Source organism: Lipophrys pholis, assembly GCF_963383615.2.
Source record: "Lipophrys pholis genome assembly, chromosome: 15".
In the NCBI taxonomy this organism is placed as follows: Eukaryota; Metazoa; Chordata; class Actinopteri; order Blenniiformes; family Blenniidae; genus Lipophrys; species Lipophrys pholis.
This window is the reverse complement of record NC_137642.1, coordinates 21,864,690-21,887,710: the sequence shown is the minus strand read 5'-3', so window position 1 is coordinate 21,887,710 and position 23,021 is coordinate 21,864,690. Positions and strand designations below refer to the sequence as shown.

Here is a 23,021-nt window from a genome sequence, read left to right as displayed (position 1 = left end):
TGACTATGTAGATATAAGCTGCATCACACCGGATCAACAAAGTGTTGATGTGTGAAACTTTATATCACTGACAAAAATGCACCAAAATTAAATCCCTCTTTCACCCATTTTAAAAATGGATCTAAAATCTCAACTACATGTAGAAAAAAATTCACACGCTCAACATGAGTTGGTTGAAAAAAACGAAACAAAAAAAAAAAAACATTTACTAAAGTTCATGGTTGAAGGATCCGACTGCAGGTTCTGTTGCTGTAATAAATCCTACAAGCTTGTGTTGAAATGAAATGTGCTCATAAACTTTGACTTACAGTCACTTGTTGTGATAAACAACCACACCATCTACTGGCCGCCATCCTTCAAACACACACAAGGGAAAACCACAGATGTGTATCTCAAAAGGTTATAGAATTTATTACAATTTGACGATCATAAACAAAAAAGCTGCAGTTACAGAAAAATGTACAAGTCCTATTTTCCTTTTAAAACACTTGTGCCGGGCGCCGTCGCTGCGAGGCCCCGAGTTCAGTTTCTGCAACACTGCGTCGAGGGCGGAGCTTCCCCGGCTCGTCTGTACACCGGAGGAGGAGGAAGAGGAGGAGGAACACAGAGAGCGGACTCTTCCTCTGAAGAACACAACTCACCTTTGTCGTAGAACAAACTTTCTGTGCGTCGAAACAAACAAAAAATAAAAAAATCCCACACGGGGTGAGGATATCGTTCACACCGTTTCCCTTTGTCAAGCGTGTTTTTATCAGACTTTGAGGCGTGCCGAGAGCTGTGGCTGCGTCGAGCGGTGCTTTTAAGACTTTGTGATGACGGGAGGAGGCGGTGGAGGGAGGGGGTGATGGAGGAGGAAGGGGGAGTGGGGGTTGGCGGCGTCTGAAGCAGTCACACGTAACACTGTGAAGTTGCTTCTGTAACTACGATCCGGTTACGTGCCGAGTGAGCAGGGAAACACCAGCGACTGTCGGTGCCGCCGCCGCGGAGTCGTAACGTCAACTTACGTTGTTGTTTAGACGCGACTGGTTTAGTGTTGCCGGGAATCATGGGACAAAATTTGGAAGAATGTGGTTCAGTGTTTCAGTGAGAAATCTGAAGGTCTGAGTGGATGAAGTGTTACCAGGCGGTGACTCCTCACAGCTCTTGTTTTCGGTGTGTGGCGGGGGAGGGGATGGAGGCTCTGACCAGGTCCTGCTTGGCCAGTCGATGAGATGAGTGATGCAGGCGGAGGGGCGGAGCTATTGCAGCGAATGCATGAAGCTGTCCAGGTTGTACTCCGTGTCGTACTGCTGCTGGTCCCACAGCTCCCCCAGGTTGTCCAGCACAGACTTCATGGAGCCCTTCCCTGAGGTGGACGGCGACTGCTCCCCCCGCTCCGCCTTCTCGTCCTGAAACACAGCGGCGCCCGGTCAGACCGCGGCACGCAGTCGGTCTGCACGAGTCTTCAGTTCGTATCTAGATGTTTTCTCTCCCTGCAGATCTTTGTTGCTACAGACTCTGGCTCGTTTACGACGCAACCATTTCAAGCCGGGAGGCAACAGGAAGAAAAATGAGGCTCCGCTGAAGCCGAAGGTTCTAAAGCAACTTCTCCCCACTTTAAAGCCACTTTAGCTACATTCTGTACAAGAACAGTATAGTAATAAGACCTGGAATAAATCTTACATATTTTATGAAAATCTACTTTACAGTCACATTATAAAGGCTTAAAATAAAGTCACTTATTTTGAATCATTTCTTGGTCGGCTATTTGTTTGGATTTCAGCTCAAGAACAGAGATAATCAAGATTAACATATTACTGAGACTTCTGTATCCATTTTTAATCTTTGCCGGTGATAATCCCACAAAAACATTTCATGGAATAGGATAAGTGAATATCAAGGTTCATATGGGGAGGGAAGAAACCTCGGATTCGTTACAAAACCCTGCAGCTCCCTAAAGAGAAAGGAGGTCTTGCTTCACCAAATCTGAAAGAATATTTCTATGCTGCACAAATCCGACCTCTGGTGTGTTGGGGCAACGATGCTTTTGTTGCAAGATGGACAGATATAGAACTGGGCACTATAAACACAGAAGTACGGAACTTGATAGCACACAAAGGACTACTGAAAAAAAAAAAAACTAGGTAACAGACTGGATATAGTAACTAAAGCTACAGGAGAAATCTGGAATGTGGTCGTAGAAAAGTATAAATTGGGGGAGATCAAGATGTTGAGTTGGTTTGGTAGTGGGACATTTGGTTTCGATGCGATTCAACGCTGATCTAATTTTATCCTTGTATTTATGCGTCTCACCCCATTCTAAAGTTTTGTCAACAGATTTAGACGTTTCACAAAAAAAAATTACCAATATGAATTTCAAATGGGCAGAAACTCGTTCATCCCCGTTAAAGTGAAAACTCAAAACTGTCGTTTGGTTTTGCTGGTCCGTGCTTTGGTGCTCGGAGCCACTAAAAACGCACGTTTTAGAAAATGGCTCTCAAAGTGGAACTTTTCTAAAACACTCGGGCGCCGTGTGGACGGCGGAAACGCTGCTATCGCACATGCTCACCATGGCCATAGTGAACAGTTCTTCTGCACATGCTCAGTAGATGGACAACAACAACGTTTCCTCCAGCGCCATGACTCCCAGTTTATAATCTCCTGGGATTTGGTGCAGGTTTACCAGCTTACCCAGCACTATATGAACACTAAGTTGACCCAACGTGACAAATCTAAACACAAACATGATATATTGAAGCCTTCTCTCCGTCTCACCTTATCGAGGGTGAAGAGGTTGAGGACCTGGTCGGTGCCCATGCTCCCGAGGCCGGTGTTCTCCTGATTGATGATGGTGTTGGCGATGCTCATCTTGAATTTCTGCAGTCCCATGATCTTCTCCTCCAGCGTGCCTCGTGTGATCAGCCTGTACACGTTCACCACTCGTTTCTGAGCAAGAACAGGAAGATTAAACGGTCAGACATACTGAACGCATTCTGTTAATCTTTATTTAGCTTGACTGGACTCAGACAAGAGCGGCTGCGTCGGGTTTGCTGAGGCGCACCTTCCAACGTAGAGGCAGCACACACCTCTACATAACACCCTGCATACTGAAACACTACCTGTCCGATCCTGTGGGCTCGGTCCATGGCCTGCAGGTCCCTCATGGGGTTCCAGTCATGTTCCACAAACACCACAGTGTCTGCGCCCGTCAGGTTCAAACCCAGACCACCAACATGGGTGGTCAGCAGCAGCACGTCGATTGAGGGGTCGTTGTTGAATCTGACACACGGAGAGGAAACAATATCGTGTCAAGTCGACACACAAACAGCCGGAAAAGCTTTTCCAGGAAGAGGAAAGCGAGTGTCAGACCTGGAAACGATGGAGTGTCGCAGGCCGGCCTGCACGCTGCCGTCCAGCCTCAGGTACGTGACGGTGGGCAGTTTGGGCTTCAGCAGGTCGTGCTCCACGATGTCCAGCATGCTCTTCAGCTGACAGAAGATGAGCACGCGATGCTGGGCCACCACGGCCTCGGTGCCGCCCTCCGAGCCGCCTCCGCCTCCGAGACCACAGTCCAACAGCAGCTGGAGAGCGCAGGATGAAACGCCGTTAATGAGGCAGACATTTATATCAAACTGCCTCTGTTGACCTCTGACCCTACGTCATAAATGTTTTTATTTAAAAAAAAATTTTTTAAATGGAAAATCAGATTGAGGTGAGAGAGTCACCTGCTTGAGAGCAGAGAGTTTGGGCGCGTGCTGGATGTCCCGCAGGCTGGAGTTCTGACCGGCCAGCTGCTCCGCGATGCGCTTGTACTCTGGATGCTGAGACGTCAGGACCAGGCTCGGGTGGTTACACAGCTTCCGGAGGTATTGCAGTGCCTGAGAGAACACAAACATGAATATCACCATGTGTCGAGGTGGATCTACAAAGAGAAAAGACACCAACTAGAAATACAAACACACTTCTCAAAATGGGGGGGGGGGGGGCAGAGCCAAACAGGTTTATTTGATGGGGAGTCTGAGATCTGTCAGTGGTGTTTACAATTCAACTGAACTTCAGACAACAGAAAGGCACAAATGCAGAGAGAAGAACTATCCTAAAGCCCCGTTGTCATGGCAACAATTTCAAAGTGCGATTTCACTTGAAACTTCGTCACGTAAACGAGGCCTAATAAGTCGTCAGCTGCTTGGAAAAACGTCCATTACTGGTAAAACCTGGGTTGTAGTGTTCCAGTTGATTGCAGCTATACTAGTCAGAATCCGCAAGAGCTCAGGGAGGAACAAACGCACCCTGCCGAGGGTCCGAGTGAGGCTTTTGGTTTTTCAGAGGAAAGCGTACGCCAGCATGTCACATTTTGAAATAAGTTAGGAGTTTGGATACCAACTTAAGGAGATTGTTTAACTCGTACTTCCTCTTAAACAGCAGGCAATTCTTTGGTCTGAGGCAACTGGAAAGCAGCATGAGGTTCAGCGAACAGTCAAAGTCCAAGTTGAGAACCAAGACAAACATGCAACAGTTTCAATCAGCTGTTTTACTGTCTTCATAGGTACTGTAATGTCTCTTAAGAGATTGTTCATCTTGTCTATAAATGCACCTTCACAGTTTCTGAACACTTTGTACCTTCATGAGGAATGAATTTCAGTCTTGTGTCAGTACCTGGAAGACGTGTCCCGTCGCCTTCAGTTTGGGCTTCTCTTCCTCCTCCGTACTGGCCACAGAGATGCTGTCCTCCACGCTGGCTTTGGCTCGAGACTTGGCAAAGTCTTCGTACAGCTGAATCTGTAAGTATTGACAAGTTGTTACACAAAGACCGTATTAAGAACGATCCGACGTACACATCATCTGCAATCACATTTCCAAACCAGCAACCTGTTGTCAACAGAAAGAATCGGAAGAAGAAGAAGAACATCTGCAGTAACACGGACCTGGAGAGGGCTCAGGTTGCAGTAATAGTCCTGAATTATTTTAGGAGGAAGGTCCTGAAGAACATCCTCCTTCATCCTCCTCAGAAGGAAAGGGAGAACCTGTCGATGTAAGGCCTCCATGGCCAGGACACCTGCGAGGGAGAGAAATCTTTAACACAACTCATAATATCTTTGTTAAAGCAGGATGGGTCTTCTTCTTTTGGGTTTAACAGCAGTTTGCATCCATAAAGTTGCATTACCGCCATCTGCTGGTTCTATTTACACTGCTTCCCACCGCTCTCGGATGAGTCGTCAGATCAGGAAGGTTTGTTTTTTTGCCAACTTGCCTGCTTCCTGCTCCCTGGACGAGCTCTTGGCGTCGCGGCTGGCGAGGATAGGTTTCCCGTAGCGAGCGGCAAACTGTCGCTCCGTTCCGAGGAATCCCGGCATGAGGAAGTCGAAGAGAGACCAGAGCTCCAACACGTTGTTCTGAGGACAGGAGTAAGAAAACATTCATCCAGAGACAAATGAACACGGTCCCTTATTCTACAGATATCACTTGGTGCTTCACCTGAATGGGCGTTCCCGACAGGATGACTCTGAAGTTGGCGGCTAATTGTTTGATCGCTTTGGAAAGCTTGGTTTTCCCGTTCTTGATGACGTGTCCCTCGTCAAGGATACAGTAGTTAAATTTAATATTCCTGAAAAATATATTAAAAGTTCTAATAATGGAATGTGCATGTTTGACATTCCCAGAAAAAAATAAAACAGTCGTCCAGGAACCCACCTAAAGAAGTCGACATCGTTTCGTACAACGTCATAGGACGCTATGACGAGGTTGTGTCTCTTAACTTGGTGTTGTAAACTAGAAAGAGACAAGTCGTCAGAATCGCGTGTAAATCATTTGTCTTTAAGGAATGACCACCGACTCATCCTCACCGCATGCGTTCTGTGGGCGGCCCGGTATAGTGCAGAGGGTTGAGGTACTCTCGGCTGCAGAACTTGCTCACTTCGTCGACCCAGTGGCCGGTCAGCGTGGGCGGACAGACCACCAGGGAGGGCAGCGGGCTGCAGTCCGCCGCCTTGGTCCGGGCGTATTCCTGTGCTCTGAACGACGCAATCAGCAGGCAGAGTCACAAACACAGAGCGAATCAGAAACCAGGATCATTTTAATGGTGATTTTTTTTTGTTGTTGTTGTTCTTTATCTGCAGTGGTGCACAAAGCCCAACCACAAAACTTTATCTGCAATCTAACCTGTGTTTGTAGTTTGATTCAAATCCAAATTTCAAAAAAGATTTAAGTTGGATAGAATCAAATGCTTATATTTTTATTAATTATGACATCATGAGTAAATAACAGAATATCAACAGATGTAAGATAAACATGATATAAGACAAGATGGCTATGTTAGTTGTGGGGCCACATACAGTCAAATATCACCTCGAGTGGGCCAGATCGGCATAATAGCGCCATAATAACCTTTAAATTTTAACTTTTTCTTTGTTGCAGCGCAGAGTAAGTTTGAAAAAGTCTATATTTTCTGAAAATCAAACTACCAGAATTTGCTACAATTTCAACATAAAGCTAATTGCTCGTCAATGTTCCAGCATCACAGCAGGAGAGTCATTGTGTTTGACTTTCAGCCATACTCCACAAGTACAGCGACTTAAATGGGAGCCGTTTGTGACTTGGTACCTGAGGTAGTGATCGCCTGCCAGTATGCAGATCGACTGCAGCGTCTTTCCGAGCCCCATGTCGTCGCACAGGATGCCGTGTAGCTTGTACTTGTTCAGGAAGGACAGCCAGTTCACGCCATCCTGCAGAAAGCATCACAACGGAACTGCTTCACACCGAACCAGGACATTGTCATCACAGACAGCATGAGAAGTGGGGAAGAAAAAAAGGCTGCTCGACTAAAACCGACAAGAGTCTGAGTGAGTATTCGTAGTGAAGCCGATTGCCTGAAGGCAGCGAGTCGACCAACAGTAACAAGAATGATAGCAGCATTTCAAACAGCTCCACTCCATTAGAGAGATGGATGGCTGGGCCAGCACCCTGCATTACTCAGAGACGTCCCAGCTCTGCTCAGGTGCTTTAAATGTACTCCATAAAACATTAGCTGTCGGCGTCTCTGTTGTCTGCCTGCAGCAGCAATCAAAGCAAAACTCTCGTCCACATGTGGCAGATAGAAGATTACACTGGAGGCAAGAAGACGGCAAAGTGTTTCACAAGTTGCTTAAATTAATAAATGGGTCGACACTCACCTGCTGGTACTTCCTGAGCTCGGCTTTGATGGGCACGGGGATCTTATAGTTCTCCAGTTTTCTTCCATCCAGCAGCTGCTCCAAGAAGTGGCGTTCTCTAGCCTTTTGGCGGATCAGGTCAGCGGACATGGTGGGAGGGTCAGGAATACCCGCCTGGCCAACAAAACAAAAGAAATTCACTTAGATGACTGGAGGGTTTATTGACTTTCCAGCCGGTTGTAGGCGGGGCTCTCACCTCCAGAGGCAGCAGGCGGATGAGCGTGGCGAAGCACTGCGTGGCCATGAAACGGATGCTGTTGCTCGGGTCGCTCATACGCCCGAGAACCGGTACTACCAGCAGCACGATGTACGGTATGATGTCCACCTCCAGCTGCTCCATGACACCTGCAAAAACGTCAGTCAAGGAAAGTACTGCGCATAAGAGACGTTAATGAATTTGTCTATTAAAGAGCTGCAAGTTCTCACTGGTCTGCTGAAACGAGTCGTTTCTCCAGTGAGCGATGTCAACTTTGAAACGCAACAGAACCCTATTCACTCATTTTATTTGTTTCCTAAACTCTATTTCCTTGCTTTTCTTGGAATTATTTATATAGGATGATTTGCACTGTTAATCATTCAATAGTAATTTAGTTTTCAGGTTGGATCTGCAGATTAAAACTCGCCCATTTTATTCATTCTGCTCAGCCACAGTTTTGCTTTCTATTGATTCAAGACAGACGTCCCTGTAAAAACAGATGAAACCAAGCAGCAATCGGGGAAATATCAGATATTGGTACGGAATGTAGCATATGCAGGCAGATAGTAAAAGTAGTAGTGGCAAGGCATATTTTATAGTTACGTTTGATAAATGAACTGTTTCAAGCATTGGTTGGTTTCAGCTTTTAAATAGTTTCTTATTTTGATGACATTTTAACTCTATTCTACGTCTTCTTTCTGTGTGGAGCAGCGCTACAAAGAATTTCCTTCTGAGATTAAAGTATTTCTATTGTATTCAATATAAAAAGGAGATAAAACTGGCAATGCTTTACAAGTTTTGAGAGTTCACTTTAAAACCATCAAGAAGTGAGAGAGTGAGTTCTGAGACATCAGAAGGTGAACATTAGTAAGAGTTTGAACACTCATGACTTGATAATAGCTACTTCCAAACAGGAATTTGAGACAGTTAGTATAGATGTTACAGAACAGATCCACATCGATTGTGGCAGGGAGGTTTATTTGTGAAGGATACACGCTAAAGCCTCGATGGCGCCCTCTTGTTTGGTACAGTCGTCAATGGCGGCCAGCCAGGGCAATACACGTTCCAGGAAACTGTTCATGGTCTCCAGGGTGGCGATCTTACCGAGCACGCCCACACAGCGAGCTGCCATGTGGCGCACCGCTGTGTACGGGTGCTGCAGGCAGGTGAACAGATGGGGGAGATGCTCCAGTAGCTGGAAAAAGGGACAAAAGTTCCTTAACTTGTCTGCCAAACAACTAATAACTGCTTTTAAAAAATTCTTGCGTAAATCCCTGATGAAATAATAAACACTGCTCATAAATGAACCTTTAGAGACGGAGAAAGAAGCAACAAACGATGCTTCTCTGAACTGTTGTGAAATATATGAAGATTGAGCAATCAGTGGTTTAAAAGCACAGTAATGTAGGTCCTGTTAACACAACAATGCTTCAAGTTTCAGAAAAGTTTCACGTCATTTTTGTTATTATCATTCTACTTGCACTTGTGCAGTAGACCTATTTACCACAGCGATGGTGCGAATGTACAGTAGCCATGTTTCCGCTGTCTACACAGCAACGGAGCCCAAGTGTTTTCCAAAAGTTCTACTTTTTTTTGGGAGCAGTTTCCAAAAAGTTGAGTTTCCAGCGACTCTGAGCACTGTTGTCGTGTAAACAGACACCCAAAACACAACAAAAATGTTGTGTTTTCACTCAAAGGTGTAAACGGGACTGCGGTCTCTGTGGCTCAGTAGTCTTACTAATGATTTGAGCTCCGGCGCCATCGCTCCAGCCATGACTTCCAGCACTTGCAGAGAGTTGATGAGTTCCTGAGCGGCAGCGTCGCCCCTCTCCAGCTGGACCTGCCGATCTGGAAAGACAAAAACGCACGAGCTGAGCACCGACTACACACAACGGGACTTTATTGACAATGACAAAAGTTGAAAGCCTGTCCATTATTCTGACGAACTGGTAATAATCAGATCTTCAAAACATCTGCCCTCAGTGTTTCACTAAAATTAAAGGCTTGAGACATTTACATTTAAACTTGAATCAATGAAACTCAGTAGCTGCAAGACAGCAGCTGGTATGTTGCTCAAACTAAGCTTCACATTTGCTCCTGCCCAAGAATCACAGCAAGCAATCCACATACCGATGCTCTGATTCTCAGCCACCACTGTTCTTAGCGGTCCCACTGTGGTGTCCCACAGGTACGGCAGAGACTTGGTGAGGTCGGCACCAAAGTGCCTGGCAACAGTCGTTAGGGAGAACTCGGCCCCTCTTCTCTGGATTAGAAACGGCTTCTTGCTCTTCAAAGGAGAGTGGATCACGATCAGTAAACGCTGCTGATGTGAGCTAAATGTGCACCGTGGCAGGCGTCCATACCTCGTCAGTGTCTGTGTTGATGGTGCTGCCGGGAGGAAGCTCTGTGCTGGGGGGTTTGGGAGCTTTCGGGGCTGGGCCCCTCTTACTGGTGATGGCAAAGGCTGCCTTTTGGTGGCGGTACAGGGTGATGATACCTCGGGTTTTGTTGACCATGTGCTGCATCCCGTCTTTCTCGAAGCCACTTCCTGAAAGCAGTGGAAAATATAATATGTCCTAAAAATATAGACACAAAATCTTGATGAGCTATAGCTCATCCTAGTTTTAAATCTTCCTAAATTAGTTTTAATTTTACAGAGCGATTTGGGACGATACATAAAATGCCATGACATAGATGTAATTAGCAATCAGAATAATGACAATGAGGGTGATTCTGAACCAGTCCCACCTTTGGCGTTTTCCTGTGTGGGGGGCACGGGGCAGGCGGACGAGGGCGTGGCCGCAGAGTCTGCGCAGGCTGAGGCACAGAGGTTTTTGATGATCTTGGGGTTGGGGCACGGCGAGCGCCCGGCACACTGCTGCAGCAGCTTGGCTATAAAAGAAGCAGCGTAACCCTGGATCAGGGTGTTCTCCTCCCTCTTGATGGCCTCCATCAGCGGCCTGATCAGAGGGTTGAGCTTGTCGGGAAGCACTTGCAGATTGATGACGGCGCAGGCTGCGAACATGTGGACGCGCAGGTGCAGCTGCTGCCACTCCGTGTTGGTCTCCATCACAGTTGCTTGAGCCTGCTGTCGTTTACCGTCCAGCGGCTGCCACTGTTTGGACTTCACGTTTAATGCCGCTGTCGACTCGGTGAAGATGGTCGTTACCTAGGAAACGAGTTAAAGGGGAAGAGTGTGTGTCAGGTAAGGGTGTGATTTGTGAGGAGTACAATATCCATTAGCCTTTGGAGCTCAATAGTGTCGAAACCAAAACTGTCAGCTTAGAAAATCAAGAAAGAAAACGACTATTACAAAATCTTACAAATGATACAATACTCTTTCAAAATATACATATATTTTTGTTCACCATTGCCCTCCATTGTGTTCACAAGGTTATTTTCAAGATTTAGACTCTATATTAGATCAGTGACTCCCCACTCAACAACAACATGAGCTGTAGATGCTGCAAACTGCTTTTGGTCTCGCTGACTGACCAGTAAAGGATGAAAATTAGACTTTTATGATAGTTAAACATGTCTGTGTGAAGACTTACCAGCTGGTTGGCCTGGTCGATTGTGAAAACACTACAATTGAGTCGGTCCTGAAGGTCTATGTTAGCGTCAGCCAGCAGAGAAATAAGCTGCTTGCATTCGTTTTGCATGCGAGTGAAGGGGATGGCGATCTCGTCATAGTAAAGCTGCTCTGATAGAATGGCCTGAAGGCGAGGCTGAACCAGAGACGACACCACCTGACAGCCCTGCAGTGATTCAAGGAGAGGAAAGGATTTAAGGCCCGTTTACACGGCAACGTTTAATTGAAAACGCAAAACATTCGTTGCATTTTGGTTGTCCGTTAACACAACGGTGCTCAGAGTAATTGAAAATGCAACTTTTTGAAAATGGCTCCCGAGGTGGAACGTTCATGACGCATCGTGTAAACAGAACTCCGAGACTTGTGATAATCAAACACCCACACAAAAACTCAATGTCACCTTCTGTAAAGAGCCCCACTCGCAAAGCACCATCGACACAGCGATGCGCTGCAGCGCCGACTTGGCGTTGAGGTGGAACAGCAGCAGCTGGCCCAGAGACTCTGCTGGTCGGATCTCTTGGGATGCAGCGTTGAGTTGAGGGTCACAGATACACTGACACAAAGCCCCCAGCAATCTGGTACACAGAGCAACAAAAAGAGTGTTTTGATATTTTTAAGAAGGTCACAAGACTTGGATTATATATATAATATAGTTTTTTATCGTTTTCTTGAAAATGGAAGAGTCAAACTTACCTCGCAGCCATGAGACGGGCACGGATCACCACGTAGTCCCTTGTTGCCGTGTCGTCTGTCACCGTCTCTGCGCCTGCTATATATTCCTGAACCGTTTCCTTCACCTGATTGTTCCCTTGGCGTGCCTTTGTACCGGCCTTATCCTGCTGCATACACACAAATACTGTATCATAATCAAGTATGACACATGTGTTGCCACTGACGACACCACCACCTCCACCTTTATATCATTTAGTTGGTATCAGCTCACAGAGAAACCACAGCAGGTAAATTTCTCACTTTCATCTTGAGTGCTAGTTTATCAAATTGTACTAACAGCACAGCGAGTGTGGGTGCATCCTGGAATTACTTGGAAAGGATAAAAAAAAAAACCCTGCAACTCTGGGTTTTGTCAAAATTCAATTTCAGAACATGATTCATATCCACATATACATTTTATCATACCATTTCTAAAGCTGATGCAGTTACAACTTCTTGAAATTCACATTTTCTCCTGAAGACAAAGACATCTTACATAGAACAGAGAATAAAAGAAGGCAGGAATAAAGTTCGTGCATCACCTTGGAGCGGGCCTTCACCTCCAGCAGCATGTTTACATCTATTGGAATGCGGGAAGCCTGCATCATGAGGCAGAGCCAGGCGCCCATCCACGGACAGCTGGCAGCTACCACAAACTGTTGGGGTGCTTGAGACAGCAGCGCCATCCACACCTGTACAGAAACGCAGGCGTTTGACAGGCTGACCCACAGAGAAAAACAATACTTGGACACAAGCAGTTTGTGTGTTTAAGTTTTGATAAACAAAACAATAAAAGATGAGTCGCACGGCAAACCTTTTGTATAAGATCCAGGATTTCTTCGTTGCTTTCCAGAATGCAGGACTGGAAGATGTGCCGAAGCATATCCTGTAAGATGGGATTTATCCAAGCTGCACAACTCTGAAAAGACAAAAAAAAATTAATAAAATCTATGACATTTAATAATTGGTTGTGAAAAGTGGTGTCATTGCAGTAACACAAACTGACTATCCGATAATTAAATTTACCTGGTCAGCTTTGGAAAGCAGAGTGAACAGAGTTTCCAGCGCAGCTCGTCGGACCGATGATATGGTGTGTCTCAGAAACGGCCACACCCGAGGGACCAACACGGTTAGAGACTGCTGCATGCTGCAGCGACAGAGAAAGACGCTCACCATAACAAATAATGCAATACTACCAATGTAAACACTGGCATCTACCTTTGTGATGGGAACACATTTCAGTAGTTTGATGTGTGCTTTTATATGATAAAGTAGTTTTCACAAGGAAAGCAAACTAAGACTTCAGAACAGTTTGCATGAGATGCACGGTCACCAACTTCAAAAGTCTATATGTTCTCCAAGTTCATTCAATCAAAATGAGAATGCAGCTGGAAATTTTCGCTAAAACTACTATTTCTGGGGGGGCGGCATCTGTAGCTTAATGCTTCACTTGTGGAAGACTGTACGTTAGGAACTGACCTGCACTGTCTGACTTGTGGATAGGTGAGCAGTGAGGACAACAACGTCATAATACTGTTGGTGGATGCTGTGAGGTCGTCCAAGTCTAACAGAGCATCCCAGAGTGTGTTCACTATGAAGGGAACCTGGAAGACAGCAAATTCAAGAAAAGACAACTAGATTCAGAACCAGAACTGTATTAGGCCGTTTACGAGACAATGCTTCAAGTGAAAACGCTTTGCGTCAGAAAAGTAAGCCGACACCGAAAACGTGACAAAGGTTTTGTGTTTTCACTTGAACACTGCCGTGAATACGGGCCATTAGAATGAACCACATGGAGTTGATGGAGAGTCACTTCAATACAGACCTTATTGGGCAGCAGCTGCACCAAGCTGTCCACCACAGGTATGAGGGCTGAAGCTGCCACAGCGCGGACGTCATCATCCAGGTCCTGTAAGCCCTCTGTGACGGAAGGGAGCACCCGTGGCAGTAAAACGGCAATCAAGTCCTGAGAGGCAGAGGAGCAAACGGATGGAAATCAGCTTAGACGTATAGAACAAGACGGGGGAGAGGTTACAGTGACACTTCTGCAGGGAGCACATGTTTCCAGATGGAAAGAACCTTTTGCCCATGCATACATGTTTCCACCCCCAACACCTCATATCCATGACCAGATGGCTTTTGAATCAAACAGGAATTCTATGCTTATTTAACGCTTTATCGTATGCACACATGAAGCAGGTGGTACCTGACGGACAGCCAGGGCGTATTTGATCCCCAGCAGGCCCCCATGGCGGACCTCCCACTGGTCCTCCTTCAGCAGCTTCAGCAGGACGTTGACAGTCATGGAAACACCCGTTTCATTCATGTGGCGGAGCGCCACGCCGAGCGTCTGGGCGCACGTCTCCCTGACAGGAGCCACAACCTACAGAGGAGAGAGCGGAACCGGAGAATTCCAGTGAATGCCCGACATGTGTTCACTGCACCTGCTGCAGCTGGAAGTTTACTAAAACAAATCTAGATGACAGTCATCTGGTGTAGATTATAATCACTTCACATACAAGATAAGAAAACTCGTGGTTTATGAGCTCCTTGTCATGTTGATGTTCTGAGATAGTCAACAAATATTTTCTCTGGAAACAAACAACAACAACAAAAGAACAAAAGCACATTGTTCTGAACATTTTATTAAAATAAGCACCAACATCATTACTATATTTTAATACATATTGTCATGCCAGAGTGATGATTAAAAATCAAAAGGAGCCCAGTTCATCCTATTTAAATCATGCCAAAACACGTAACTGCAAATTGGTAGAAAAATGTTAAAAATACCGACGCGACGAGAGAAATCACACCTACACAAACTGACACTGTGGGAATCGAGAACACGAGGCAAGTTAAATTAAAAACAGTTCCTCTGTGAAAAATGACACGAACACGGCAAATTACATTCAAAGTTTTTCCCCCCATTTTACAGCACGTCAAGAAAAACTTGTCAGGCGATTACCTCGTCAGAGACGAAATCTCCAAAGCGGTCCAGAGCGAAAACACAGAGAAGCCGGATGACCAGATCCTCGATCCACTCCTGATGCTGTCGGGACATCTGGAACAGAGCAGGACAGCGAGTGTCAGGTTCGATGCTCAAGACAGAAGATCCAGAGTGAGGAGGTGGTTTAAGACCAGGGGTCTGCAACCTGCGGCTCTGGAACCACATGTGGCTCTTTGGACCCTTTGTAGTGGCTCCCTGAAGCTTTGGAATTAAATGTTTACTGTGCAAAATTGTAATTAAACCTTAATCAAAAACTGTCTCATGTTGCATTTATTGAGTTCCAAAACTATTTGAACGTTTAGAAGCTGCGTTAGCTTCATTTTTAAGGTTTTTAGAAGCATTTTGTTTTTTTCAGGTAAATTGTATTTAGTGTAAAATCACAGAAACGTCACTTTTGGTCATAAAGGTTGCAGAATCCTGGCTGATGATGACGTACCTGCTCTGCGGTGCTTCCCACCAGCTTTCCACCCTCGGCACCGTGGGACTTGAGAATCTCTCTAAGCCCCGTCCCTGCACCATGACGAATCTGGAAACAATTACATCCAACAATCCAAGCAGCTGATTCATTTACTGTAAACAAAAATTCAATACATATTTTAACAGGGGTTTTTTGTTTGTTTGTTTTTACCTCCCAGGATGGGTTGAACAGGTCATTGCAGAGTTCTTCACAGAAGCTCTCCAGAGGCCACTCGTGAATCTAACCACAGAAGCAGGACAGCAGAGTCCTCATTCATTATTATCTCAAAGAAAATAATACAAATTACTTCATGTCGCGATTCAAGCAAGCTATTAATGACAAATCAAGTCCGTTTTAACACGTACCTCCTCTAACAGGCTGGAGTTGTCTGGAACGTTGTCGATTAAGACTTTATGATCTGTTGCCGGTTGGTCAATAACTACATTGGCAGTTTTTCTTCGCTTTTCTTCGGGCTCACCCTCAAAACTGTCGTTACTGAAGTATGAAGAGAATAAATGTGCTTAATTGTAACGCTAGTTAACACCACATGGCACAGCAGTCTTTTCCTACCTTAGCGTACTTCACATTTAAACTGTCTGTATATACACAGTTTCCTGACTCACCTCTTTTCGTTGGGATCCATATCTCTTGATCGCTGCTTTGCCACCAGCTTAGCCATCCGCTTGGCTTTATTCTTCTGACGACTGCTCATGCCAGGCCGGAACTCCGCGTCGATCAATTCAGCGGCTTGAATGGGCTGAAGGCAAAACGGTGAAGTTGACTTTACAGTTTGTAACATCACAAAGACACACGTTAATCATAATTTACATTAGAAAGCAGGCAGTAGGAAAACATGCCTGTTATTCCCAAAGGTGTGGGGCTTAAAGCTTCAATTACATCCAACCTTCTTCTGGATGTGAACAGCAGCTCATCGAGGTATGAGATATGATTATTCAAGTCATTTTTAAATTGTCGGGTCGACTTTCTGCAGATACTAAATCAAGTCCAAATCTGGGAGAGTCAACAAAACCACCAAAGTCACATAGACCGAGATTAATTCAACACAGCTTGCTCAACAGCATTGCAACAGGTTTTACAGTAAAAGAACATCGAGGAAGAGGAGATGCACAGCTATAAGAGACAACATCTTGGGGGGTTTTTTCTTCTTAAATCAGCAGAATATATTTAAATATATCTAGTTAAGTCATGTGATCTTAACCCTAATGAACTGAAGGTATAGAGTAGAATAGAAATACTTGATTAATCCCAGAGGGAAGTTCTTTAACTTTATGTGACCCCTCAGATAAACATCCCCCTTTATTGTGTGTAGTGTCTGTCATTCTCCAACTTTAAAACCGGATGCGTTGTCACTTCCTGTTTCATTCTCGTACTGCCTGAAAATAAACAATGGTGTGTCTGTTGCTGCGGCTTCTAACGGGGTCAGAAACGTTCGACCGATTTAACAAGCAGTGAAGTGTAAAGTGCAACATGAAGTGACAGTTTGGCGAGTTATTTAGGATTTAGTTGATCAAAGCACACAACAACAAAACAAAACCCCACTTGACTCACCACGTGGTTGCGGGAGCTGGATCCAGCCATGCTTTTACTTCCTGGGGCTCTGAGCCCGCCCACTTGGCACGTGTAGTCCAGGTCTTCGTCATTGAACAGCTCCTCCGTGTCCATGCCGAGAGCAGCACCCATGTCCAGGCCCAACTTCTTCTGAAGAAGCTTCCTCTGGCGGGCCAAACGCTCCTTGGGATCCATCTCTCCTGAGATCGAATTAAAGGGAAGCTTAAGACAGTGTGTTCACAGAGGACATGGGAGGAGTCCATTTATCTTCATATGAACAACAGAGTGGGGACTGAGAGTTAATGCATGTAACTAAAACGACATAATGGCTGCATGGTTGGATAAATAATTCAAAATGTCACTAGATCTGATGATATGACTAAAGGCTTTTCCTATTCAAAACATATTTAAATTCCTAAATAGATAACCCTACTGGTGACATTAGATTTGAATGTTTAAGACTTCAGTATATCTGTTACCCTTGGATCTCAGCAAAACGTGCAAGCAACAGAGCTTTGAGGGAACAGTCGATCATTTTGGTGCCAAAGCATCCAAAAGGCAAGGCAAGTTTATTTGTATATCACCGTTGATACGCCGAGCAATTCAAAGTGCTTCAGAAAGGCAAAGGTCCACATAAAATTTAATTTAAAAATAAATAAATAGTAATAAAAGATTAATAAAAATAAACGTGCATTAAAAAGACAAAAGGCAATTAAAGCAGGAGAATAAATAGTAAGGAATTTAAATTAACCTAATAAAAATGCATATAGAATAATGAGAAATTAGAATTATTACACGTTGCCCAGTAAACGTGGAGCTATTCAGAACACTTGACACATCGTCGCGTGAACACAGCCTCAAGCTATACAAACTTTCTCAGACATTAAAACAGGAATGGGTGAGAGTAAACGTGCGCCTGCATCAGAAAAACTAACAGCATGGGTGCCACGACAGCTTAAATGTCTTAGAAAAAAAAAAGAAAAAAAGAAGAAGAAAGTCATTACAAACCAGTTTTGTCATCCTGCAGTTCAAACTCGGCCCCAGCAGATCCCAGCAGAGACGCTCCATGTTTGAGGAGGCGGGAGATGTCAAAGTGATAGAAACTTAGCCGGTCGCAGGAGGAGTCCTCTGGAGAAAGGTCTTCACAAGACTCTACAGGAAACAAGACACGTCTAGTCAAGTACTCCATAAATCTTAAAAAAAAAAACAGTTTCTCATTCTTTTCTTTTATGCAGACCAAGTTTGCACTGTGTACACAAAGAATAAAAAACGCTGCGTTGATTCTATAGCTGGATGTGTTACATTGTTGAGTGGACCTGCAGTGAAACGCCGCTTCAATCCAATACTTTGTATACTAAACTGCAAAGTGATTTTGTGGTATACACAATGACATGAATGAACAGTTCATCTCCAGGATGTTCCTCTTTCACATGCTCTGCTGTATGAGAGCCATCAAAGTGGAGTGTTATCAAACACTGCTGGATTTAAGTGTCAGAATCAATCCAGTGTGCCGTGAGGCTCAGCAGTGACATGGAGTTCCAGACGTCGGCAGTAAACCTAATAATTGTCACTTATCGTTTTCATTGATCTTGTATGTTGTCATGTACTTTGTTGTACTTCTCTGTAAAATATACTGTCTGGATATACGATTTAAGTTTTTCTTCAAAAGCCGTTTATGAAAAACGGAATACAAGTTACTATTCTTATGGATATCTGTACATTTAGAGAATCATTTGGAATTGGGAATCTTGTCAGCTCACACTGACAGTTTTGCTTGGCACATCCACACTGTACTCGGACCAAAAACTCAAACGTGTTTTACATGTTAAATGTTTTCTAGAGATGCGCCGTTTGCGAACGAGTCAGTATTTTGAAAGTCTCACAGTTGCGAGTCGTTCATATGTGCAAATTGTCCACGCATTCTTCACGCGTCACCCGTGTGCTTGATGAGTCGGAGTTATCTGCGCTGAACGACTAATGACATCGCCGTTGATGTGAACGCAGCGATATATGCACAGCTAATTTAGAGGAGGCGTGACTTGAGAGGAGCCACATTTACCGCTTTACCAGAGAGGAGGAGATATTAGTGACGGGGAAAAAAAAAAAAAAGAGCCAGAGTCAAAGGAAACGTTGCAGCATTTGGATGCACTTTTCTGGAGACGACACGCAGATAGAGCACAATGCAATATTTGTCAGAAAAACATCTCTTTCAAGTTCGGGTCAACAAACAACTTACAACACCAAAACTCAGCCCTCAAAAGTATGTTAGAAAATGACAGACTGACTCCAATGTGGGTGACATCTCCCTCGGTCTCTCTTCCAATGATTCTGCCCCCACATTAGAGATGTGACATTTACGAACAAGCCAGTTTTTTTTTTTTTGAATGAGCTCCGATGCCTCTGCCTCTTAAAACAACGGCATTGTAGATATTGCAAGTTGTTGTTGGACTGTTTTCGCTTTTCACTTTGAAATATTTCCGAATCGCCCCTCATTTTTGAGCCACTTTCTGCTTTGCTGCTGTGGGGTTGTGAGATGATACTTCATGGCAGCAGCCATAAACAATTAAAAACAACTTTAAATATTAAAAAAAAACAAAAAAAAAAAAACTACAATGTTCCCAGATCAGCACATCGCTCATTATCAATGTATATCATTCTGTGATGAGAATGACAGTAAGTGGCCAGTTGTGAGCCCAAAGAAGAAAAGACTGCATTAAGCATGTAATGGTTGTGATGTTTCAGTGCATCATTTATACTGTATTAAACACAATAGTGAAGAAAGCGTTGCATATTTGTCACGATATCATAAAATGTATGAGGTTGTGTTTGTTTTTTTTACATAATCTTCCAAACTTTGAATGACAATAGCCATTATGTCAAAATGGACAGCTCATAAGAGCACTAATCATAATTCTTGTTGACTTCGTGCCACTAAATGATGCCTACAAACGCACCTTTTATTTTCCTGAAGCACCAACTCAGCATGAGCCCACACAACTGACTGATCTCATGCATTACTACTAAACTAGGGTGAACATTAGTGGACTGAACGTTTTCATCAACATTCCTGTTTAAAATACACTACAGGACATCATGTCACAAATAAAGTGTTTGTAGCACTCTTTGACTCGACATAATTTCAACGTAAAATGACAAACATACAGTTAAAGCTCACCTTCTTTCGGTCTGGGACATGGTTTCCACTCTGGAATATTCTTCACAATGGCCTCCACAGCTTGGCCTGCTGCTATACGAGTATCCCAGTTGGGACTCCTCAGATAAGTCAAGACCTTAGGATTTAAGAGATCAGACTTTTATTTACCACCACAGTTGAAATTATATGATCTCCAAAGAGAAAAGCGCAGGCACAAAACATTCTAAAAGCTACAGGGGCAATGCCAGAAATAGTCATTACATCCAGGTACAATCTAGCACACACTTCAATGTCGCACAAACATGGGAGAGAACAATATCTTCTGAAAGTCTGTAAGAACAAAGCTATAACAGATACACATGCACATACCTTGGCTAAAAGGTTATTGAGCTCATGTGGGTGCAGTTTGACCACTTCTCCGAGCTGCTGGGCCGCCGCTTTCCTGGTTACAGGTGTTGTGCCAGTGTCGAGCAGGATGAACAAACGATCAAGTCTACAGAGAGCAAAAGAATGTCAACAGAAGCAAAGTAAGATCGCTGCATAATCCATCCATCCATTTTCCATGCCGCTTAATCCCGTGCGGGGTGAGGGGAGCCAATACCGGCCAACAGGACACACCCTGGACAGGTCTCCAGTCCATCACAGGGCAAACGCACACATTCAAGTCATCAAAGGTCACAAATTAACCTCACATGCATCTTTTTAGATGGTGGGAGAAAACCCACACACTGGGTGAACATGCAAACTCCACACTGAGGTGATAAGACTTGTTGGTTATCGAGATCAAGAATATACAAAGGGATATCATGGTTGTACTTCACCAGCTATCCATGAAGGCAACCTGCCCAACAAGCCCCGTCTTTCAACGTGCTCATTAGCAGTCTATTAATAAAGTGCAGTGGATTAGAGATATACAGACTGTGACCCAGAGTATAACCACACGTCATCTGGGCTACAGACCAGTGTGTACAGAGGTGCACAAAAAAAGAAGGAGCCCACTGACACCACGTGGAGTTAAAGCAATCACTGGGTGAGGGGGTTATAAACATGCACCCCGAGATTGCAGTGCACTGTCAAAGTGATGCAAAACTCAAGATTAATATGCACACAACCTGCAGTGACTTAACTGGATCGCTATCCAATGTCACTGTCCAGGTTAACGGTTAAGTAATCCCCTTAGAGAGCCACAAGACAAAGATTATGCATGTTTGCAGCCTAGCTCTTGTAACTCCACAGCATCGTTGGTTAACCGGTACGTACCCCCGGTAAAACCGGGTGGGACAAAATGGATATCCAAGAGTGGGGAATCAACTTTAATTAAAGTGGCGCACCTGCATGACGATGAGCACATTAGGCCAACATTAGATTGTGCTAATCTCAATCAGACTATAATCCATCAACTCCAGAGGCTAGCAGGTGTTAGCAAGCCCGCTAGCTAATTGTTACGGGAAAAGTCGGAATAAGCGGAGCTACTACAGTAAAACCGCACCTCGATACAGCCATGGCCTCTTTAGCTCACGTCCCGCATCCAACGAGCAGGCGGTGACCGGAGACGCTCCCTCGAAAGCCGTTTAACGTGTCGGCATGAGCCGGTTAACGGCCGCCGCTAGCTCGCCGAGGCCCGGGCTGTACGCGCTCCGGACTGGCCCGAAGGAGAGAGACTTCACCGCCGATTCATGGCTTCAAAGTTCTGCCCTTGGTCCCTCCGCTTTCCTCTTCCGCCAAATACCACCAGCCCGAAAGCCCGGTTTATCCCTCGGAGCTCCTCGCAGATAAATATTTCAACCTGACGAGGTTTAAAGAGTTATTTAGTTGCACGCTGAGGGCGGCCCAGAAGACTGTTTTTATATGAGGAGCCATCTTGCATTTATTCCTTCCTCCAGAGCAGGCGGACGATGATTGGCTGTGAGCCGTCCGCGAGAGCCAATCAGATGGCGCGTTAAAAGAGGAAACGAACAGAGAGAAAAAAGGATTTTTATTATTTTATTATTTTTTTTAATGTGATCGGACACATTGGAAAACAGTATGTGGTATTATTGATTTGATAGAAACAGTATTTACTACATTTACTCCTCCAAACCTTCAACTGACCACCATATGTTCTGCAAATGAAATAATGGCTACTCTTTGAGGCAAAGGATGCTGAGCTGGAAGAGGCCCTCCAGAGAAACTAGACATTTGATCAGATTATTTACAATATTATTGAAGCCCTTTCCCGAGGTACTGTCTGCAATAACGATATGTCAGGAATTCCCCAGCTAGTTGCTGTGTGGTGGCTGAAAGGAGATTTCTCTAAGACGCATCATATCTGTTCCATTTTTTTTTCCAGTTTTATTTTACCAGTTCTCATTTACAATGACATGCTGTCCAAGAGGCAGCGGGGAGGCATAACGAAAAACATAGAAACAAAGACATACATACATACACACATACAATAAAGCTGTGTCACACGATCATAAAAGAAAGGAAGTAACATTTACAGTGTTAACAGTGATCCTTTATTGTTGGTTGTGGTATTTGTGAGAGAGGAGAGCAGAATTAACATAGGGCGTTTTTTACGTCTGTTACAGATGATTCCAGTCTTTTGCAGAATAAAACCGAAATAAGGAGCGACCAAAGGAGGTACAGGCTTTTTGTATGACCAGACCAGTCTGTCCAGTTTATTAGGAAATATAGACAGCAGTGGTGAATGCTGAATGGAGCACCAGTCATGAAGTGGATAGCAGCATAGTAAATGAAAAGGAATAAATCTACAACCATTAGGTTACCATCAGGAGAGAAATATTGCTTCTTTCTTTTATTGTTTGCTTCATTTCCCCAATTTTGATCAGAATAAACTAAAGCTATGGAAAGAGTTACTAACGACTTGTAAAAAATTTTGAGGCAGAGCTGTAGACGAGATAGTCATATTTTAAGATGAGGAAAACAGTCACTTTAACCAGTTGCTTTTGTGGAATGTGTAAAAGATTATTTGTTACGGTAAAGCATTTATGTCAGTTTCAAATGTATACCGCTGTCAAGCCAGATACAGAGGTGCTCATAGCTTTCAATATACTCAATGTCAGAGTGATGTCGTCACTATCACACAACACAGCTTAAAACTTCTCTGAACGCAACAATGTGCTGGTAGTCTCTCTTAATGGGG

The 23,021-nt window shown here is 44.4% G+C and overlaps 1 protein-coding gene across 1 annotated transcript; it reads right to left on the bottom strand.

Moving 5' to 3' along the window:
- Positions 1-171: 171 nt before the first annotated feature.
- On the bottom strand, positions 172-21,576 carry btaf1 (BTAF1 RNA polymerase II, B-TFIID transcription factor-associated). Its single transcript, XM_080481043.1, has 38 exons — positions 21,366-21,576; positions 20,246-20,369; positions 19,898-20,012; positions 17,731-17,874; positions 16,723-16,922; positions 15,777-15,910; positions 15,519-15,648; positions 15,325-15,393; positions 15,133-15,222; positions 14,655-14,750; positions 13,893-14,069; positions 13,512-13,652; positions 13,166-13,290; positions 12,713-12,833; positions 12,501-12,605; positions 12,229-12,378; positions 11,669-11,811; positions 11,376-11,550; positions 10,938-11,141; positions 10,132-10,552; positions 9,747-9,931; positions 9,514-9,670; positions 9,122-9,231; positions 8,377-8,578; positions 7,384-7,532; positions 7,149-7,301; positions 6,580-6,701; positions 5,823-5,990; positions 5,671-5,748; positions 5,455-5,584; positions 5,231-5,372; positions 4,905-5,035; positions 4,636-4,758; positions 3,705-3,857; positions 3,349-3,560; positions 3,099-3,258; positions 2,755-2,925; positions 172-1,388 (listed from the first exon to the last, which is right to left on the bottom strand). Exons 1-38 carry the CDS (start codon positions 21,377-21,379, stop codon positions 1,239-1,241), a joined length of 5,574 nt encoding a protein of 1,857 aa, XP_080337169.1. The 5' UTR covers positions 21,380-21,576; the 3' UTR covers positions 172-1,238.
- Between the last annotated feature and the right edge of the window lie 1,445 nt (positions 21,577-23,021).